This window comes from Xyrauchen texanus, chromosome 48 (assembly GCF_025860055.1).
Source record: "Xyrauchen texanus isolate HMW12.3.18 chromosome 48, RBS_HiC_50CHRs, whole genome shotgun sequence".
Classification (NCBI taxonomy): domain Eukaryota; kingdom Metazoa; phylum Chordata; class Actinopteri; order Cypriniformes; family Catostomidae; genus Xyrauchen; species Xyrauchen texanus.
Genome location: NC_068323.1, coordinates 5,535,595 through 5,558,345, shown reverse-complemented (window position 1 = coordinate 5,558,345; position 22,751 = coordinate 5,535,595). Strand labels below are relative to the sequence as shown.

The 22,751-nt window shown below is 39.5% G+C and overlaps 1 protein-coding gene across 2 annotated transcripts in view; it reads right to left on the bottom strand.

The window, feature by feature from the left end:
* Window positions 1–16,324, bottom strand: part of wu:fc11c11 (piggyBac transposable element-derived protein 4) — a 33,092-nt gene extending 16,768 nt beyond the window's left edge. Inside the window, exon 1 of one of the 2 annotated variants that reach the window (XM_052121811.1) lies at window positions 16,011–16,324. In XM_052121811.1, coding sequence (XP_051977771.1) covers window positions 16,011–16,234 — 224 coding nt within the window. In that variant the 5' untranslated portion in view covers window positions 16,235–16,324. Of the gene's footprint in view, window positions 1–9,043; window positions 9,354–16,010 lie in introns of those variants that run through there. The other variant, XM_052121810.1, reaches the window with a different exon arrangement.
* Window positions 16,325–22,751: the final 6,427 nt, after the last annotated feature.

Genomic DNA, 22,751 nt, shown 5'->3' with positions numbered 1-22,751 from the left:
ACATAAAGCAAATGGCTTTAATGATGAACAGACGCTAACAATTCCTAAATCACATGTTTACTTAGTTTTTACATCAGAAATGACATGTGGTGTAACAGTCCAAGGTAGTGGAGCACTGATCAGGAAATTTGAAGCCGATATCGATCTAACGGCAAGATCGGCCAAAACTGTTTTTTTTTTTTTTTTTAAGTGCCCATTCGAACCTTTTATAAAGTCACCAAAATTACATTAATTTGTGAATTATCAACAGTTATGATAATAACTGATAGTTGTCAATATCAAAAGGTCACTGTGACATACTGGTAAGCAGTAGAACCCGTGAGAGCGTCACACACAGCAGAGATACAGTACGCTCAAAAATAATAAAAATACAGTAGATCCATTACAAGCTCTAAAACTGCTCCAATGAGGAATCATTCATCTCCACGATTTGTCTTTGGTGTTGTCTTAATGTACTACCATAAAGACTCTCATAAAGAGAAAATGGTCAACTTAAAAGGTGCAATATGTATTATTTTACTGTACTAAATCATAAAATTACCATAATATGTCATTAGAGAATTAGGAAACATGCCAAGTTGAAATACTGGCTTCTCCGATAGCAATGCTACAGCCAGTATATTCTACTTTGAAGTTTCCATTCCGGGTCTGAATTTCTGTTTATGTTTTGGCCTGTGTGATCCCGCCTACTGCCCACTCACCAATAGTATCTCGACACCACCGGGTTGCCAGATTTGAGCAAGTTTGAAGGCAAACAACACTGCACGCTGCAACCATGGAAGCCAGCAAACGAACTGGATCAGAGATAACGGATTCCACCCGACCTAAAAAGCCTCGCCATCCATCTAAAAACTACCATGACCAGAGGCGAAGTACAACAAGGATAAATATTGGAGATGCCTTTGGAAGATGGAGACCCCCTTAAAGCCCAGAAATGCTTTATAACGAATGCAGAGTTAGCTAATTTGCAATTGTCAACATTCTGGCAACCCGCATGAGCTTTGAGTCTGTGATGGGGCAGACGACTCTCCAATATTTTGAATTTGGACTGCAGTACCCATTTCAAACGCTTGTTGTCAATCTTACATAAAGCACCTTTAATATTCATACACGTGTAATCCTTACACAATTTTTAAAAACAACATGAATAACAGCATGTCTGAAAGTTTAAATTGTGAATACTTAGAATTGCCAACAATTCAGGGGCCTTGCATCGCTCAGCAAGTAAAGACACTGACTACCACACCTGGAGTCGCAAGTTCGAATCCAGGGCGTGTGGAGTGATCAAGGGCCGAGCAAGCCCTCACTCATTAGAGTAGCAGTGTATGTGTGATTCCCTGCGTGCTGCAAAAAAGATAGGCCCTATTTCTAGGCACGATCGCCAATCACAGACTTAAAACGAAGATCGACCGATTTAGATCCTAAACTGGCCAATCGATCGGTGCACCCCTAGTCCAAGGATAGTGGAAAAAAAATGAGTATTTTTCTTATACAACTGAAACTTTGTATTGCAGCACTTTTCATGTTATTGTCATCTTAAGATAAATCGCTGATGTTGTATCCTTCCTCATACTGTAAGTTGCTTTGGATAAAATATCAATTAAAAGCTGAAATTCTTTTTAAAAATAGTTGTTGAAAAGTTTGAAAAACTTTTCCCAAACATGTAACCAACATGTAGGTAGCCATTTTGTTGACAAATTAAATAAGACCGCTTTAGATCCTAAAGAGGTGTGATATTTGCCATCACTTTGTCAGATCATAAATATCAATATTTTGACATTTTATGAAATTGCATATTTTGATCAGGTCATTCGGGGTAACCCTGCCTGGTTTTCATTTAGATTTATTTTCTAAAGATTCCTCATTTTTATCACCTTTGAAAACCATTCATTGTTTAATTTCTGATTTTGGCATATATTGTCTCCATATTTGACTGCTATACTGTAAACAAGTTGGATTTTCCCAACTTTTTGGATTTTTCCATGAAATGCATTATTTACATAAAAAATAAAGTGATTTCACATTTTTAGAGCCAAAAAATGTGAGAAAACTCACCGATCGAGGAAGTAATCAAGACCATCGATAAAAATCTCCTCTCCGCTGGAGGCGTCGCTCTCCTCCTCAGATGATTCATTCAAATCTGTCGTCTCGTCGCTCTCTTCATTGTTGATACTGTTTACAACATCTGTCGTCTCGTCGGTCTCTTCATTGACAATGATTACGAAATCCTCAGAGCTGTCCTCATCCTTGTTAGTTATCTTCTTTTTACGTGGACCCATTGCAAAATACAGTGCTGCACAGGGTCGCAGATAACGAGCCAATCACTGCAGCAAACAAACCGCGCGCGATACTTGTTTGAGGAATGCACAAATCCCCTTCTTTCTTCTTCTTGGCGGTGGGCAAACTAGCTCATGGTGCAATACTGCCACCAACTTAACAGGAGTGTGGAGTGCCGAACATCTGTGCAAGCTCTTGTGATTTTCTTATGCCGTGTGTGCATACTAAGAGCACGTGCTCAACAGTTTATTTGACTGCAGTTTGTAGTCCTGTTTCATGCTTCCCTTTTCTGGATAATGAATCATTTAAACATTGTGCATCAATTTAAAAAAAGTTAGTCTTTAGAGGACAGAAATGTCCATGTCAAAAAAATGCTATTATAATATTATATATTCATATTTTTTTCCACTTGTAATGAGTTAATTTTCTCAGCAAACATGCCCGTGCGGGCAAGTGAGGGTTTACTGAGGGACAGTGTGGGCAGGGCAAACCCACACTAACACCGCAGTTTTGCCTTTTGGGGGCCCTATGTGGGCTTTCTGTGGGCACAGTTGGGCTTCCCCACAGAAAACCCACACTAGCCCCCTGTGGGTTAGCCCATGCAGGGCCCACAGTGGATTTGCCCTTTGGGCACCCATGAGGGTTCTCTGTGGGGAAACCCCCTGTGTCAACAACACAGGACAGTTCAAACTTTGTTTTAAGATTATCGATGCTCTAGGGCAGTGGTTCCACTGTTCCACAGTGGTTCGGTACATTTTCTGCCCACAGTGGGCTCACACGGGCCCCAAAGGGGCATGTTTGCTGGGTTTTAACCAACATAAGTCCTGATCATAACTACCAAATATTCAATCATTTTCAGGATGTTTATATAATGCCACTGTTGTTTTTACACACATACAAAACACATTTCTCAATAAACACATCTCTGACATCCATACCAACACCCACACAACTTTATCTGCATCATTTATTTAATTGTCCAGCAGGTCTCTATAATACAGCAAACAGAAAATAGGCTGAAATCCTGTATTTGCTCCATAGGCTAAACATGAGAAAAATGGCACCACCTGGTGGGAAATATACAAATATTCAATTTTGAAGCCAGGGCTCTGGAATGAAAAGTATAATATCATAGAATTCATGATTTGGGGGTGGAGGAAATCTGGCACAAACGCTGGGGGAGGGGGTTGGTAGGGTCGTATGGATTTAACCGCTGGAGTCGTATGGATGATGTTTATGCTGACTGTCTGTGATTTTTGGAGCTTCAAAGAGAAATCTCCATTCACTTGCATTATAAGGACCTGCTGAGCCGAGATATTTTTCTATTTGATGTCATATGTGTTCTGGTGAGAAAAGAAAGTCAAATACACCTGGGATATCATGATGAGTAAATAATGAGAGAATTTTCACTTCTGCAAACTATCCCTTTAATATAGAGGCGTAATTGGAAGTCTTCACAAGAATACATGGCATGCTGAGTGACTCCAGTCAGGTCTCCTAAGCATCCTAATTGGCCCGGTTGCTTAGGAGGGTATGAGGAGGCATGAGGTAACCTCCTTGTGTTCGTGATTAGTGGTTCTCGCTCTCAAATAATAATAGTTGAGTCCATTTCTAGCCTTTGATGCCACCATTCTTTCATCAATGGAGATGTTCTGAAAGGGATGAAAATAGGACAAGCGGGCCTCTCGAATGTGCTGGTACAGCTGCTTGATCTTAAACAGGCAGTCATATTCAGGCGTTCCCTTCTTCTTGTCATTCTCTTCATCTTCTTTGGGATCGCTAATATGAAGAGCACCAGAGATGGTGAGAAAACATGCACCTCCCTAAAGCACACATGCATCATCTAGTCATATATCTGATGTGTTGTTTACACCTGGAAGACCATTTTTTAGGTTATTTGCTCATCTGCAATACGTCTATAAGAAGTTTCCTCTCGGAAGTCAATAATACATTCAGCAGATTTCCTTGAGATGCTTATCTAGTCAAAATAAAAATAATAATATAAAAAGTAGATAAAGTGGAGAAACCTTTAATACTGCTACACCTCAACTCTTTGGAAAAAAAGTAGCAATGCAGTGACACGATCAGAGATGAAAAAAGTAATTTTATTGATAGTAAACCATAGCGACAATACCCATTTCCACCATTTCATCTGTCCAAAGGCACGCCAGCAAATTGTGCTGTGAAACAATTTGACCAAAATTGGTCCATTCTATGGTAATAATGTCCATTCTGTTCCCATTCATTTTCAAAAATATCTAGGGTAAACTCCCGAATCCCCATTAATAGTAAATATTTGTTCTCGATCGACAAGTCCACCTAATGTTCCATATGTAACTTGTGTAAAATAAAATATGTCAACATGTACTCAAACACAAATATTGGTGATTAATCTTCTAGTATTCTTAAAGTTGACAACCTTTAGTAGCTAAATGTCCTAAATAAGCTCCTGAAAACAGGAAGCTAAACATTAAAATTTGAAAATTAAATTTAATAGAACAGTTTGACGATCTACTGCAGTACATCATTTCTCTTGGTCTACCCACCCAAATGGAAAGTGCAGCTTTTAGCGTCGCTGCTTTAGCCATTTATTCTCCAAAACTGGTCACTTCTGAATGCTTGAGAACTTGTGCCCATTTCTTAATGATACTACAACAAGTTTAAGTTTAAGCCTGCATGTACCTCCAAAGATATTTTGAAAGGACAGCTGGAAACCAAATTATTTTACACATACACCTCCTGTAAATTTATTCAAAATAAAAACGTATTTCTTTTGTAATTTTTTTTACCCACAGATCATAAACTAATGTAATCTTAGAGCATGCATCAACACCAGGGGTCACGGTCACCCAAGTTTTTCTACTGTATCCATCAACTGTCTATCTTAGACATATCCTTGATACCACACCCTGATTCATGCCATTTCTTAAAACATTCACGCTTGGGAACAAAGCACAAACCCACATTACATGTTGCACATACCAATGGAGTTTTATAATGGCACATCTTGCATGTCCTCCTTCCGATAGTGCTGTCCCCACAGATGTACTTGGGCAAGTGTAATTCCTGAGGAAGAGATTGCTTAGGATCTTGTGCAGAGGTATGAGAAATACTTGTTCCTGTAAGCTCCGAGACAAGTGCCTCCCGAAACTTCTTCTGGGTCAGAGGCTTCAGATTCTTCACTTTGGCCATGTGCCGGTGCAAAATGAAGGCATTTACAACAGCTGATGTCCACAAAATGGTAAAAAAGGATTGATACCACTTCCTCGCTTTATGCAGAACTGTGTAATTTCCAATAAATTTATCAGACAGATCCACTCCCCCATGTTTCTGCAATTAAAACATACACTTGATTACAAAACTTGTTATTTCAAAAGGTACATGCAAAGTTCAGAAATTAACAAATGTTACTAACTTATTGTAGTCCAGCACTGCAGCTGGAACTGGGAAGTCCTCAGTGGTCCAAACACCATCTTTTCCCTTCACCCTCCTTTTCGCTGTGTCACCATTGTAGGCTTTATGAAAGGTGGAGCACATCAGCACATCATTCTTGTCCGTCCACTCCACAAACAGGAGGTTGTCGTCCCGAAACCAACGCTTGTTGCCGCAAGGAGCTGGTTTTTTGAGTGGCCTATTCTGTTTGTTCGAACAGTGCCACAAGCCCAGATCTTCTTACTAAGGAGGTCCCTGAAGAGTATGGGACTGATGTGGGAGCTGTTCACAAACAGTTTGTAGCCAGTGCCCAACAACTTTTCATTCACCAGTGCCATGACCGAATCATAGGCAATACCTTTGCTCTGCTCTGGATTTGGCTTTCCTCAGTAAACGAAGAAGTCCCAAGTGTAGCCGCAGAGGGAATCTGCCAGTACAAATAGTTTGTAGCCCCATCGCTTAGGTTCATTTTTCATAAAATATTGGAGTGTATTTTTAGCTTTTGATGCCACCATTCTTTCATCAATGGAGATGTTCTGAAAGGGATGAAAATAGGCCTTGCAGGCCTCTCGAATGTGCTGGTACAGCGGCTTGATCTGAAACAGGCAGTCATATTCAGGCGTTCCCTTTTTCTTGTCATTCTCTTCATCTTCGTTGGGATCGCTAATATGAAAAGCACCAGAGATAGTGAGAAATTTTCTACCAGACATAATTTGAGCAGGAAACGGCTGACTGTAGATCTCCGACTTCTTCCAGTAGTCTGTCGATGAGGAACATTTCAACAGTCCCATGTAAATCACCAGAGCCAAGTATGATCTGAAATCTTTTATAGAAAAGTTCTGCCATGGCTTCTTTCCACCCTGACACTTGGCCCCATAGGCATTTGAGTTTCTTACAATTGTCTGCATCACTGATGTTGAAAAGAAGAATTCAAACAACTGCAGAGGACTGTATGATGTGGTGGAGATCAACTGTGGGCCAGGTGTTCAGGCGAGGTGTAAACATCGGTTTAGGTGGTTCAATATCAGGCTCATCCACTGCGTGCCACTTGCCATCGGAGATGCTTTTTGAAAATGGAAGGGGCTGTGTAATGCTGCTTCTCTTGTCCTTCCTTTTGCCACTTTTTGCAGGGGCAGGTAAAGAAGATTTCAAAGATTTTGCTTGAGATGATGATATGGAAGACGGATCAGATCTCTTCCTCTTTTGTGGGTTGGCCTTTGGACTGCAGTCCTCATCAGAAGAGGAATCATCATTTGAAAGATTACTGCAAGATACATAAAGCAAATGGCTTTAATGATGAACAGACGCAACAATTCCTAAATCACATTTTTACTTAGTTTTTACATCAGAAATGACATGTGGTGTAACATTCCAAGGTAGTGGAGCACTGATCAGGAAATTTGAAGCCGATATCGATCTAACGGCAAGATCGGCCAAAACCGTTTTTCTTTTTTTTTTTTTAAGTGCCCATTCGAACCTTTTATAAAGTCACCAAAATTACATTAATTTGTGAATTATCAACAGTTATGATAATAACTGATAGTTGTCAATATCAAAAGGTCACTGTGACATACTGGTAAGCAGTAGAACACGTGAGAGCATCACACACAGCAGAGATACAGTACGTTCAAAAATAATAAAAATACAGTAGATCCATTACAAGCTCTAAAACTGCTCCAATGAGGAATCATTCATCTCCACGATTTGTCTTTGGTGTTGTCTTAATGTACTACCATAAAGACTCTCATATAGAGAGAAAATGGTCAACTTAAAAGGTGCAATATGTATTATTTTACTGTACTAAATCATAAAATTACCATAATATGTCATTAGAGAATTAGGAAACATGCCAAGTTGAAATACTGGCTTCTCCGATAGCAATGCTACAGCCAGTATATTCTACTTTGAAGTTTCCATTCGGTCTGAATTTCTGTTTATGTTTTGGCCTGTGTGATCCCGCCTACTGCCCACTCACCAATAGTATCTCGACACCACCGGGTTGCCAGATTTGAGCAAGTTTGAAGGCAAACAACACTGCACGCTGCAACCATGGAAGCCAGCAAACTAACTGGATCAGAGATAACGGATTCCACCTGACCTAAAAAGCCTCGCCATCCATCTAAAAACTACCATGACCAGAGGCTAAGTACAACAAGGATAAATATTGGAGATGCCTTTGGAAGATGGAGACCCCTTAAAGCCCAGAAATGCTTTATAACTAATGCAGAGTTAGCTAATTTGCAATTGTCAACATTCTGGCAACCCGCATGAGCTTTGAGTCTGTGATGGGGCAGACGACTCTCCAATATTTTGAATTTGGACTGCAGTACCCATTTCAAACGCTTGTTGTCAATCTTACATAAAGCACCTTTAATATTCATACACGTGTAATCCTTACACAATTTTTAAAAACAACATGAATAACAGCATGTCTGAAAGTTTAAATTCGTGAATACTTAGAATTGCCAACAATTCAGGGGCTCTGCATCGCTCAGCAAGTAAAGACACTGATTACCACACCTGGAGTCGCAAGTTCGAATCCAGGGCGTGTGGAGTGATCAAGGGCTGAGCAAGCCCTCACTCATTAGAGTAGCAGTGTATGTGTGATTCCCTGCGTGCTGCAAAAAAGATAGGCCCTATTTCTAGGCACGATCGCCAATCACAGACTTAAAACGTAAGATCGACCGATTTAGATCCTAAACTGGCCAATCGATCGGTGCACCCCTAGTCCAAGGATAGTGGAAAAAAAATGAGTATTTTTCTTATACAACTGAAACTTTGTATTGCAGCACTTTTCATGTTATTGTCATCTTAAGATAAATCGCTGATGTTGTATCCTTCCTCATACTGTAAGTTGCTTTGGATAAAATATCAATTAAAAGAAGAAATTCTTTTTAAAAATAGTTGTTGAAAAGTTTGAAAAACTTTTCCCAAACATGTAACCAACATGTAGGTAGCCATTTTGTTGACAAATTAAATAAGACCGCTTTAGATCCTAAAGAGGTGTGATATTTGCCATCACTTTGTCAGATCATAAATATCAATATTTTGACATTTTATGAAATTGCATATTTTGATCAGGTCATTCGGGGTAACCCTGCCTGGTTTTCATTTAGATTTATTTTCTAAAGATTCCTCATTTTTATCACCTTTGAAAACCATTCATTGTTTAATTTCTGATTTTGGCATATATTGTCCTCCATATTTGACTGCTATACTGTAAACAAGTTGGATTTTCCCAACTTTTTTGGATTTTTCCATGAAATGCATTATTTACATAAAAAAATAAAGTGATTTCACATTTTTAGAGCCAAAAAAATGTGAGAAAACTCACCGATCGAGGAAGTAATCAAGACCATCGATAAACATCTCCTCTCCGCTGGAGGCGTCGCTCTCCTCCTCAGATGATTCATTCAAATCTGTCGTCTCGTCGCTCTCTTCATTGTTGATACTGTTTACAACATCTGTCGTCTCGTCGGTCTCTTCATTGACAATGATTACGAAATCCTCAGAGCTGTCCTCATCCTTGTTAGTTATCTTCTTTTTACGTGGACCCATTGCAAAATACAGTGCTGCACAGGGTCACAGATAACGAGCCAATCACTGCAGCAAACAAACCGCGCGCGATACTTGTTTGAGGAATGCACAAATCCCCTTCTTTCTTCTTCTTGGCGGTGGGCAAACTAGCTCATGGTGCAATACTGCCACCAACTTAACAGGAGTGTGGAGTGCCGAACATCTGTGCAAGCTCTTGTGATTTTCTTATGCCGTGTGTGCATACTAAGAGCACGTGCTCAACAGTTTATTTGACTGCAGTTTGTAGTCCTGTTTCATGCTTCCCTTTTCTGGATAATGAATCATTTAAACATTGTGCATCAATTTAAAAAAAGTTAGTCTTTAGAGGACAGAAATGTCCATGTCAAAAAAATGCTATTATAATATTATATATTCATATTTTTTTCCACTTGTAATGAGTTAATTTTCTCAGCAAACATGCCCGTGCGGGCAAGTGAGGGTTTACTGTGGGACAGTGTGGGCAGGGCAAACCCACACTAACACCGCAGTTTTGCCTTTGGGGGCCCTATGTGGGCTTTCTGTGGGCACAGTTGGGCTTCCCCACAGAAAACCCACACTAGCCCCCTGTGGGTTAGCCCATGCAGGGCCCACAGTGGATTTGCCCTTTGGGCACCCATGAGGGTTCTCTGTGGGGAAACCCCCTGTGTCAACAACACAGGACAGTTCAAACTTTGTTTTAAGATTATCGATGCTCTAGGGCAGTGGTTCCACTGTTCCACAGTGGTTCGGTACATTTTCTGCCCACAGTGGGCCCACACGGGCCCCAAAGGGGCATGTTTGCTGGGTTTTAACCAACATAAGTCCTGATCATAACTACCAAATATTCAATCATTTTCAGGATGTTTATATAATGCCACTGTTGTTTTTACACACATACAAAACACATTTCTCAATAAACACATCTCTGACATCCATACCAACACCCACACAACTTTATCTGCATCATTTATTTAATTGTCCAGCAGGTCTCTATAATACAGCAAACAGAAAATAGGCGAAATCCTGTATTTGCTCCATAGGCTAAACATGAGAAAAATGGCGCCACCTGGTGGGAAATATACAAATATTCAATTTTGAAGCCAGGGCTCTGGAATGAAAAGTATAATATCATAGAATTCATGATTTGGGGGTGGAGGAAATCTGGCACAAACGTTGGGGGGAGGGGGTTGGTAGGGTCGTATGGATTTAACCGCTGGAGTCGTATGGATGATGTTTATGCTGACTGTCTGTGATTTTTGGAGCTTCAAAAGAGAAATCTCCATTCACTTGCATTATAAGGACCTGCTGAGCCGAGATATTTTTCTATTTGATGTCATATGTGTTCTGGTGAGAAAAGAAAGTCAAATACACCTGGGATATCATGATGAGTAAATAATGAGAGAATTTTCACTTCTGCAAACTATCCCTTTAATATAGAGGCTAATTGGAAGTCTTCACAAGAATACATGGCATGCTGAGTGACTCTAGTCAGGTCTCCTAAGCATCCTAATTGGCCCGGTTGCTTAGGAGGGTATGAGGAGGCATGAGGTAACCTCCTTGTGTTCGTGATTAGTGGTTCTCGCTCTCAAATAATAATAGTTGAGTCCATTTCTAGCCTTTGATGCCACCATTCTTTCATCAATGGAGATGTTCTGAAAGGGATGAAAATAGGACAAGCGGGCCTCTCGAATGTGCTGGTACAGCTGCTTGATCTTAAACAGGCAGTCATATTCAGGCTGCTCCCTTCTTCTTGTCATTCTCTTCATCTTCTTTGGGATCGCTAATATGAAGAGCACCAGAGATGGTGAGAAAAACGTGCACCTCCCTAAAGCACACATGCATCATCTAGTCATATATCTGATGTGTTGTTTACACCTGGAAGACCATTTTTTAGGTTATTTGCTCATCTGCAATACGTCTATAAGAAGTTTCCTCTCGGAAGTCAATAATACATTCAGCAGATTTCCTTGAGATGCTTATCTAGTCAAAATAAAAATAATAATATAAAAAAGTAGATAAAGTGGAGAAACCTTTAATACTGCTACACCTCAACTCTTTGGAAAAAAGTAGCAATGCAGTGACACGATCAGAGATGAAAAAAGTAATTTTATTGATAGTAAACCATAGCTGACAATACCCATTTCCACCATTTCATCTGTCCAAAGGCACGCCAGCAAATTGTGCTGTGAAACAATTTGACCAAAATTGGTCCATTCTATGGTAATAATGTCCATTCTGTTCCCATTCATTTTCAAAAATATCTAGGTAAATCCCCGAATCCCCATTAATAGTAAATATTTGTTCTCGACGACAAGTCCACCTAATGTTCCATATGTAACTTGTGTAAAATAAAATATGTCAACATGTACTCAAACACAAATATTGGTGATTAATCTTCTAGTATTCTTAAAGTTGACAACCTTTAGTAGCTAAATGTCCTAAATAAGCTCCTGAAAACAGGAAGCTAAACATTAAAATTTGAAAATTAAATTTAATAGAACAGTTTGACGATCTACTGCAGTACATCATTTCTCTTGGTCTACCCACCCAAATGGAAAGTGCAGCTTTTAGCGTCGCTGCTTTAGCCATTTATTCTCCAAAACTGGTCACTTCTGAATGCTTGAGAACTTGTGCCCATTTCTTAATGATACTACAACAAGTTTAAGTTTAAGCCTGCATGTACCTCCAAAGATATTTTGAAAGGACAGCTGGAAACCAAATTATTTTACACATACACCTCCTGTAAATTTATTCAAAATAAAAACGTATTTCTTTTGTAATTTTTTTTACCCACAGATCATAAACTAATGTAATCTTAGAGCATGCATCAACACCAGGGGTCACGGTCACCCAAGTTTTTCTACTGTATCCATCAACTGTCTATCTTAGACATATCCTTGATACCACACCCTGATTCATGCCATTTCTTAAAACATTCACGCTTGGGAACAAAGCACAAACCCACATTACATGTTGCACATACCAATGGAGTTTTATAATGGCACATCTTGCATGTCCTCCTTCCGATAGTGCTGTCCCCACAGATGTACTTGGGCAAGTGTAATTCCTGAGGAAGAGATTGCTTAGGATCTTGTGCAGAGGTATGAGAAATACTTGTTCCTGTAAGCTCCGAGACAAGTGCCTCCCGAAACTTCTTCTGGGTCAGAGGCTTCAGATTCTTCACTTTGGCCATGTGCCGGTGCAAAATGAAGGCATTTACAACAGCGATGTCCACAAAATGGTAAAAAAGGATTGATACCACTTCCTCGCTTTTATGCAGAACTGTGTAATTTCCAATAAATTTATCAGACAGATCCACTCCCCCATGTTTCTGCAATTAAAACATACACTTGATTACAAAACTTGTTATTTCAAAAGGTACATGCAAAGTTCAGAAATTAACAAATGTTACTAACTTATTGTAGTCCAGCACTGCAGCTGGAACTGGGAAGTCCTCAGTGGTCCAAACACCATCTTTTCCCTTCACCCTCCTTTTCGCTGTGTCACCATTGTAGGCTTTATGAAAGGTGGAGCACATCAGCACATCATTCTTGTCCGTCCACTCCACAAACAGGAGGTTGTCGTCCCGAAACCAACGTTTGTTGCCGCAAGGAGCTGGTTTTTTGAGTGGCCTATTCTGTTTGTTCGAACAGTGCCACAAGCCCAGATCTTCTTACTAAGGAGGTCCCTGAAGAGTATGGGACTGATGTGGGAGCTGTTCACAAACAGTTTGTAGCCAGTGCCCAACAACTTTTCATTCACCAGTGCCATGACCGAATCATAGGCAATACCTTTGCTCTGCTCTGGATTTGGCTTTCCTCGTAAACGAAGAAGTCCCAAGTGTAGCCGCAGAGGGAATCTGCCAGTACAAATAGTTTGTAGCCCCATCGTTTAGGTTCATTTTTCATAAAATATTGGAGTGTATTTTTAGCTTTTGATGCCACCATTCTTTCATCAATGGAGATGTTCTGAAAGGGATGAAAATAGGCCTTGCAGGCCTCTCGAATGTGCTGGTACAGCGGCTTGATCTGAAACAGGCAGTCATATTCAGGCGTTCCCTTTTTCTTGTCATTCTCTTCATCTTCGTTGGGATCGCTAATATGAAAAGCACCAGAGATAGTGAGAAATTTTCTACCAGACATAATTTGAGCAGGAAACGGCTGACTGTAGATCTCCGACTTCTTCCAGTAGTCTGTCGATGAGGAACATTTCAACAGTCCCATGTAAATCACCAGAGCCAAGTATGATCTGAAATCTTTTATAGAAAAGTTCTGCCATGGCTTCTTTCCACCCTGACACTTGGCCCCATAGGCATTTGAGTTTCTTACAATTGTCTGCATCACTGATGTTGAAAAGAAGAATTCAAACAACTGCAGAGGACTGTATGATGTGGTGGAGATCAACTGTGGGCCAGGTGTTCGGCGAGGTGTAAACATCGGTTTAGGTGGTTCAATATCAGGCTCATCCACTCCGTGCCACTTGCCATCGGAGATGCTTTTTGAAAATGGAAGGGGCTGTGTAATGCTGCTTCTCTTGTCCTTCCTTTTGCCACTTTTTGCAGGGGCAGGTAAAGAAGATTTCAAAGATTTTGCTTGAGATGATGATATGGAAGACGGATCAGATCTCTTCCTCTTTTGTGGGTTGGCCTTTGGACTGCAGTCCTCATCAGAAGAGGAATCATCATTTGAAAGATTACTGCAAGATTACATAAAGCAAATGGCTTTAATGATGAACAGACGCAACAATTCCTAAATCACATTTTTACATAGTTTTTACATCAGAAATGACATGTGGTGTAACATTCCAAGGTAGTGGAGCACTGATCAGGAAATTTGAAGCCGATATCGATCTAACGGCAAGATCGGCCAAAACCGTTTTCTTTTTTTTTTTAAGTGCCCATTCGAACCTTTTATAAAGTCACCAAAATTACATTAATTTGTGAATTATCAACAGTTATGATAATAACTGATAGTTGTCAATATCAAAAGGTCACTGTGACATACTGGTAAGCAGTAGAACACGTGAGAGCATCACACACAGCAGAGATACAGTACGTTCAAAAATAATAAAAATACAGTAGATCCATTACAAGCTCTAAAACTGCTCCAATGAGGAATCATTCATCTCCACGATTTGTCTTTGGTGTTGTCTTAATGTACTACCATAAAGACTCTCATATAGAGAGAAAATGGTCAACTTAATAGGTGCAATATGTATTATTTTACTGTACTAAATCATAAAATTACCATAATATGTCATTAGAGAATTAGGAAACATGCCAAGTTGAAATACTGGCTTCTCCGATAGCAATGCTACAGCCAGTATATTCTACTTTGAAGTTTCCATTCGGTCTGAATTTCTGTTTATGTTTTGGCCTGTGTGATCCCGCCTACTGCCCACTCACCAATAGTATCTCGACACCACCGGGTTGCCAGATTTGAGCAAGTTTGAAGGCAAACAACACTGCACGCTGCAATCATGGATGCCAGCAAACGAACTGGATCAGAGATAACGGATTCCACCTGACCTAAAAAGCCTCGCCATCCATCTAAAAACCACCATGACCAGAGGCGAAGTACAACAAGGATAAATATTGGAGATGCCTTTGGAAGATGGAGACCCCCTTAAAGCCCAGAAATGCTTTATAACGAATGCCGAGTTAGCTAATTTGCAATTGTCAACATTCTGGCAACCCGCATGAGCTTTGAGTCTGTGATGGGGCAGACGACTCTCCAATATTTTGAATTTGGACTGCAGTACCCATTTCAAACGCTTGTTGTCAATCTTACATAAAGCACCTTTAATATTCATACACGTGTAATCCTTACACATTTTTAAAAACAACATGAATAACAGCATGTCTGAAAGTTTAAATTGCGTGAATACTTAGAATTGCCAACAATTCAGGGGCTCTGCATCGCTCAGCAAGTAAAGACACTGACTACCACACCTGGAGTCGCAAGTTCGAATCCAGGGCGTGTGGAGTGATCAAGGGCCGAGCAAGCCCTCACTCATTAGAGTAGCAGTGTATGTGTGATTCCTCGCGTGCTGCAAAAAGATGGTGCCTATTGCCAATCACAGACTTAAAACGAAGATCGACCGATTTAAATCCTAAATTGGCTAATCGATCGGTGCACCCCTAGTCCAAGGATAGTGAAAAAAAAAAATGAGTATTTTTCTTATACAACTGAAACTTTGTATTGCAGCACTTTTCATGTTATTGTCATCTTAAGATAAATCGCTGATGTTGTATCCTTCCTCATACTGTAAGTTGCTTTGGATAAAATATCAATTAAAAGAAGAAATTCTTTTTAAAAATAGTTGTTGAAAAGTTTGAAAAACTTTTCCCAAACATGTAACCAACATGTAGGTAGCCATTTTGTTGACAAATTAAATAAGACCGCTTTAGATCCTAAAGAGGTGTGATATTTGCCATCACTTTGTCAGATCATAAATATCAATATTTTGACATTTTATGAAATTGCATATTTTGATCAGGTCATTCGGGTTGGTTTTCATTTAGATTTATTTTCTAAAGATTCCTCATTTTAATCACCTCTGAAAACCTGTCAATGAACATGGTTTAATTTCTGATTTTGGCATATATTTTCCTCCATATTTGACTGCTATACTGTAAGCAAGTTGGATTTTCCAAACTTTTTGGATTTTTCCATGAAATGCATTATTTAAATAAAAAATAAAGTGATTTCACATTTTTAGAGCCAATAAAATGTGAGAAAACTCACCGATCGAGGAAGTAATCAAGACCATCGATAAACATCTCCTCTCCGCTGGAGGCGTCGCTCTCCTCCTCAGATGATTCATTCAAATCTGTCGTCTCGTCGCTCTCTTCCTTGTTGATACTGTTTACAACATCTGTCGTCTCGTCGCTCTCTTCCTTGACAATGATTACAAAATCCTCAGAGCTGTCCTCATCCTTGTTAGTTATCTTCTTTTTACGTGGACCCATTGCAAAATACAGTGCTGCACAGGGTCGCAGATAACGAGCCAATCACTGCAGCAAACAAACCGCGCGCGATACTTGTTTGAGGAATGCACAAATCCCCCTTCTTTCTTCTTCTTGGCGGTGGGCAAACTAGCTCATGGTGCAATACTGCCCCCAACTTAACAGGAGTGTGGAGTGCCGAATGTCTGTGCAAGCTCTTGTGTTTTTCTTATGCCGTGTGTGCATGCTAAGAGCACGTGCTCAACAGTTTATTTGACTGCAGTTTGTAGTCCTGTTTCATCCTTCCCTATTCTGGATAATGAATCATTTAAACATTGTGCATCAATTAAAAAAAAAAAGTTAGTCTTTAGAGGACAGAAATGTCCATGTCAAAAAAATGCTATTATAATATTATATATTAATATTATTTTCCACTTGCAATTAGTTAATTTTCCCAGCAAACATGCAAGTGTGGGTTTACTGTGGGACATTGTGAGCAGGGCAAACCCACACTAAAGCCACGTGGGCCCACAAATAATCATATTTGAGTCCATTTCTAGCCTTTGATGCCACCATTCTTTCATCAATGGAGATGTTCTGAAAGGGATGAAAATAGGACAAGCAGGCCTCTCGAATTTGCTGGTACAGCGGCTTGATCTTAAACAGGCAGTCATATTCAGGCGTTCCCTTCTTCTTGTCATTCTCTTTATCTTCTTTGGGATCGCTAATATGAAGATCACCAGCGATGGTGAGAAAAACATGCACCTCCCTAAAGCACACGTACATCATCAAGTCATATATCTGAGGTGTTGTTTACACCTGGAAGACCATTTTTTTAGGTTATTTGCTCATCTGCAATACGTCTATAAGAAGTTTCCTCTCGGATGTCAATAATACATTCAGCAGATTTCCTTGAGATGCTTTTTTTAAAAACATTTTTTTTTTAAAGTAGATCAAGTGGAGAAACCTTTAATACTGCTACACCTCAACTCTTTGGAAAAAAAGTAGCAATGCAGTGACACGATCAGAGATGAAAAAAGTAATTTTATTGATAGTAAACCATAGCAACAATACCCATTTCCACCATTTCATCTGTCCAAAGGCACGCCAGCAAATTGTGCTGTGAAAGCATTTGACCAAAATTGGTCCATTCTATGGTAATAATGTCCATTCTGTTCTAGGGTAAATCCCCCGAATCCCCATTAATAGTAAATATTTGTTCTCGACGACAAGTCCTCCTAATGTTCCATATGTAACTTGTGTAAAATAAAAATGTCAGAATGTACTCAAACACAAATATTGGTGATTAATCTTCTAGTATTCTTAAAGTTGACAACCTTTAGTAGCTAAATGTCCTAAATAAACTCCTGAAAACAGGAAGCTAAACATTAAAATTTGAAAATTAAATTGAATAGAATAGTTTGACGATCTACTGCAGTACATCATTTCTCTTGGTCCACCCACCCAAATGGAAAGTGCAGCTTTTAGCGTCGCTGCTTTAGCCATTTATTCTCCAAAACTGGTCACTTCTGAATGCTTGAGAACTTGTGCCCATTTCTTAATGATACTACAACAAGTTTAAGTTTAAGCCTGCATGTACCTCCAAAGATATTTTGAAAGGACAGCTGGAAACCAAACTATTTTACACATACACCTCCTGTACATTTTGTAATTATCATTCAGGTAAGAAATCACAAAATAAAAACATATTTCTTTTGTAATTTAGTACCATAAAGACTCTCATAAAGAGAGAAAATGGTCAACTTAAAAGGTGCAATATGTATTATTTTACTGTACTAAATCATAAAATTACCATAATATGTCATTAGAGAATTAGGAAAAAATTTTTTGAGGCAAAAAAGATAGGCCCTATTTCTAGGCACGATCGCCAATCACAGACTTAAAACGAAGATCGACCGATTTAGATCCTAAACTGGCCAATCGATCGGTGCACCCCTAGTCCAAGGATAGTGGAAAAAAAAATGAGTATTTTTCTTATACAACTGAAACTTTGTATTGCAGCACTTTTCATGTTATTGTCATCTTAAGATAAATCGCTGATGTTGTATCCTTCCTCATACTGTAAGTTGCTTTGGATAAAATATCAATTAAAAGCTGAAATTCTTTTTAAAAATAGTTGTTGAAAAGTTTGAAAAACTTTTCCCAAACATGTAACCAACATGTAGGTAGCCATTTTGTTGACAAATTAAATAAGACCGCTTTAGATCCTAAAGAGGTGTGATATTTGCCATCACTTTGTCAGATCATAAATATCAATATTTTGACATTTTATGAAATTGCATATTTTGATCAGGTCATTCGGGGTAACCCTGCCTGGTTTTCATTTAGATTTATTTTCTAAAGATTCCTCATTTTTATCACCTTTGAAAACCATTCATTGTTTAATTTCTGATTTTGGCATATATTGTCCTCCATATTTGACTGCTATACTGTAAACAAGTTGGATTTTCCCAACTTTTTTGGATTTTTCCATGAAATGCATTATTTACATAAAAAAATAAAGTGATTTCACATTTTTAGAGCCAAAAAAATGTGAGAAAACTCACCGATCGAGGAAGTAATCAAGACCATCGATAAAAATCTCCTCTCCGCTGGAGGCGTCGCTCTCCTCCTCAGATGATTCATTCAAATCTGTCGTCTCGTCGCTCTCTTCATTGTTGATACTGTTTACAACATCTGTCGTCTCGTCGGTCTCTTCATTGACAATGATTACGAAATCCTCAGAGCTGTCCTCATCCTTGTTAGTTATCTTCTTTTTACGTGGACCCATTGCAAAATACAGTGCTGCACAGGGTCGCAGATAACGAGCCAATCACTGCAGCAAACAAACCGCGCGCGATACTTGTTTGAGGAATGCACAAATCCCCTTCTTTCTTCTTCTTGGCGGTGGGCAAACTAGCTCATGGTGCAATACTGCCACCAACTTAACAGGAGTGTGGAGTGCCGAACATCTGTGCAAGCTCTTGTGATTTTCTTATGCCGTGTGTGCATACTAAGAGCACGTGCTCAACAGTTTATTTGACTGCAGTTTGTAGTCCTGTTTCATGCTTCCCTTTTCTGGATAATGAATCATTTAAACATTGTGCATCAATTTAAAAAAAGTTAGTCTTTAGAGGACAGAAATGTCCATGTCAAAAAAATGCTATTATAATATTATATATTCATATTTTTTTCCACTTGTAATGAGTTAATTTTCTCAGCAAATATGCCCGTGCGGGCAAGTGAGGGTTTACTGTGGGACAGTGTGGGCAGGGCAAACCCACACTAACACCGCAGTTTTGCCTTTTGGGGGCCCTATGTGGGCTTTCTGTAGGCACAGTTGGGCTTCCCCACAGAAAACCCACACTAGCCCCCTGTGGGTTAGCCCATGCAGGGCCCACAGTGGATTTGCCCTTTGGGCACCCATGAGGGTTCTCTGTGGGGAAACCCCCTGTGTCAACAACACAGGACAGTTCAAACTTTGTTTTAAGATTATCGATGCTCTAGGGCAGTGGTTCCACTGTTCCACAGTGGTTCGGTACATTTTCTGCCCACAGTGGGCTCACACGGGCCCCAAAGGGGCATGTTTGCTGGGTTTTAACCAACATAAGTCCTGATCATAACTACCAAATATTCAATCATTTTCAGGATGTTTATATAATGCCACTGTTGTTTTTACACACATACAAAACACATTTCTCAATAAACACATCTCTGACATCCATACCAACACCCACACAACTTTATCTGCATCATTTATTTAATTGTCCAGCAGGTCTCTATAATACAGCAAACAGAAAATAGGCTGAAATCCTGTATTTGCTCCATAGGCTAAACATCAGAAAAATGGCGCCACCTGGTGGGAAATATACAAATATTCAATTTTGAAGCCAGGGCTCTGGAATGAAAAGTATAATATCATAGAATTCATGATTTGGGGGTGGAGGAAATCTGGCACAAACGTTGGGGGAGGGGGGTTGGTAGGGTCGTATGGATTTAACCGCTGGAGTCGTATGGATGATGTTTATGCTGACTGTCTGTGATTTTGGAGCTTCAAAAGAGAAATCTCCATTCACTTGCATTATAAGGACCTGCTGAGCCGAGATATTTTTCTATTTGATGTCATATGTGTTCTGGTGAGAAAAGAAAGTCAAATACACCTGGGATATCATGATGAGTAAATAATGAGAGAATTTTCACTTCTGCAAACTATCCCTTTAATATAGAGGCGAATTGGAAGTCTTCACAAGAATACATGGCATGCTGAGTGACTCCAGTCAGGTCTCCTAAGCATCCTAATTGGCCCGGTTGCTTAGGAGGGTATGAGGAGGCATGAGGTAACCTCCTTGTGTTCGTGATTAGTGGTTCTCGCTCTCAAATAATAATAGTTGAGTCCATTTCTAGCCTTTGATGCCACCATTCTTTCATCAATGGAGATGTTCTGAAAGGGATGAAAATAGGACAAGCGGGCCTCTCGAATGTGCTGGTACAGCGGCTTGATCTTAAACAGGCAGTCATATTCAGGCGTTCCCTTCTTCTTGTCATTCTCTTCATCTTCTTTGGGATCGCTAATATGAAGAGCACCAGAGATGGTGAGAAAAACGTGCACCTCCCTAAAGCACACATGCATCATCTAGTCATATATCTGATGTGTTGTTTACACCTGGAAGACCATTTTTTTAGGTTATTTGCTCATCTGCAATACGTCTATAAGAAGTTTCCTCTCGGAAGTCAATAATACATTCAGCAGATTTCCTTGAGATGCTTATCTAGTCAAAATAAAAATAATAATATAAAAAAGTAGATAAAGTGGAGAAACCTTTAATACTGCTACACCTCAACTCTTTGGAAAAAAAGTAGCAATGCAGTGACACGATCAGAGATGAAAAAAAGTAATTTTATTGATAGTAAACCATAGCGACAATACCCATTTCCACCATTTCATCTGTCCAAAGGCACGCCAGCAAATTGTGCTGTGAAACAATTTGACCAAAATTGGTCCATTCTATGGTAATAATGTCCATTCTGTTCCCATTCATTTTCAAAAATATCTAGGGTAAATCCCCGAATCCCCATTAATAGTAAATATTTGTTCTCGACTGACAAGTCCACCTAATGTTCCATATGTAACTTGTGTAAAATAAAATATGTCAACATGTACTCAAACACAAATATTGGTGATTAATCTTCTAGTATTCTTAAAGTTGACAACCTTTAGTAGCTAAATGTCCTAAATAAGCTCCTGAAAACAGGAAGCTAAACATTAAAATTTGAAAATTAAATTTAATAGAACAGTTTGACGATCTACTGCAGTACATCATTTCTCTTGGTCTACCCACCCAAATGGAAAGTGCAGCTTTTAGCGTCGCTGCTTTAGCCATTTATTCTCCAAAACTGGTCACTTCTGAATGCTTGAGAACTTGTGCCCATTTCTTAATGATACTACAACAAGTTTAAGTTTAAGCCTGCATGTACCTCCAAAGATATTTTGAAAGGACAGCTGGAAACCAAATTATTTTACACATACACCTCCTGTAAATTTATTCAAAATAAAAACGTATTTCTTTTGTAATTTTTTTTTACCCACAGATCATAAACTAATGTAATCTTAGAGCATGCATCAACACCAGGGGTCACGGTCACCCAAGTTTTTCTACTGTATCCATCAACTGTCTATCTTAGACATATCCTTGATACCACACCCTGATTCATGCCATTTCTTAAAACATTCACGCTTGGGAACAAAGCACAAACCCACATTACATGTTGCACATACCAATGGAGTTTTATAATGGCACATCTTGCATGTCCTCCTTCCGATAGTGCTGTCCCCACAGATGTACTTGGGCAAGTGTAATTCCTGAGGAAGAGATTGCTTAGGATCTTGTGCAGAGGTATGAGAAATACTTGTTCCTGTAAGCTCCGAGACAAGTGCCTCCCGAAACTTCTTCTGGGTCAGAGGCTTCAGATTCTTCACTTTGGCCATGTGCCGGTGCAAAATGAAGGCATTTACAACAGCGATGTCCACAAAATGGTAAAAAAGGATTGATACCACTTCCTCGTTTTATGCAGAACTGTGTAATTTCCAATAAATTTATCAGACAGATCCACTCCCCCATGTTTCTGCAATTAAAACATACACTTGATTACAAAACTTGTTATTTCAAAAGGTACATGCAAAGTTCAGAAATTAACAAATGTTACTAACTTATTGTAGTCCAGCACTGCAGCTGGAACTGGGAAGTCCTCAGTGGTCCAAACACCATCTTTTCCCTTCACCCTCCTTTTCGCTGTGTCACCATTGTAGGCTTTATGAAAGGTGGAGCACATCAGCACATCATTCTTGTCCGTCCACTCCACAAACAGGAGGTTGTCGTCCCGAAACCAACGTTTGTTGCCGCAAGGAGCTGGTTTTTTTGAGTGGCCTATTCTGTTTGTTCGAACAGTGCCACAAGCCCAGATCTTCTTACTAAGGAGGTCCCTGAAGAGTATGGGACTGATGTGGGAGCTGTTCACAAACAGTTTGTAGCCAGTGCCCAAC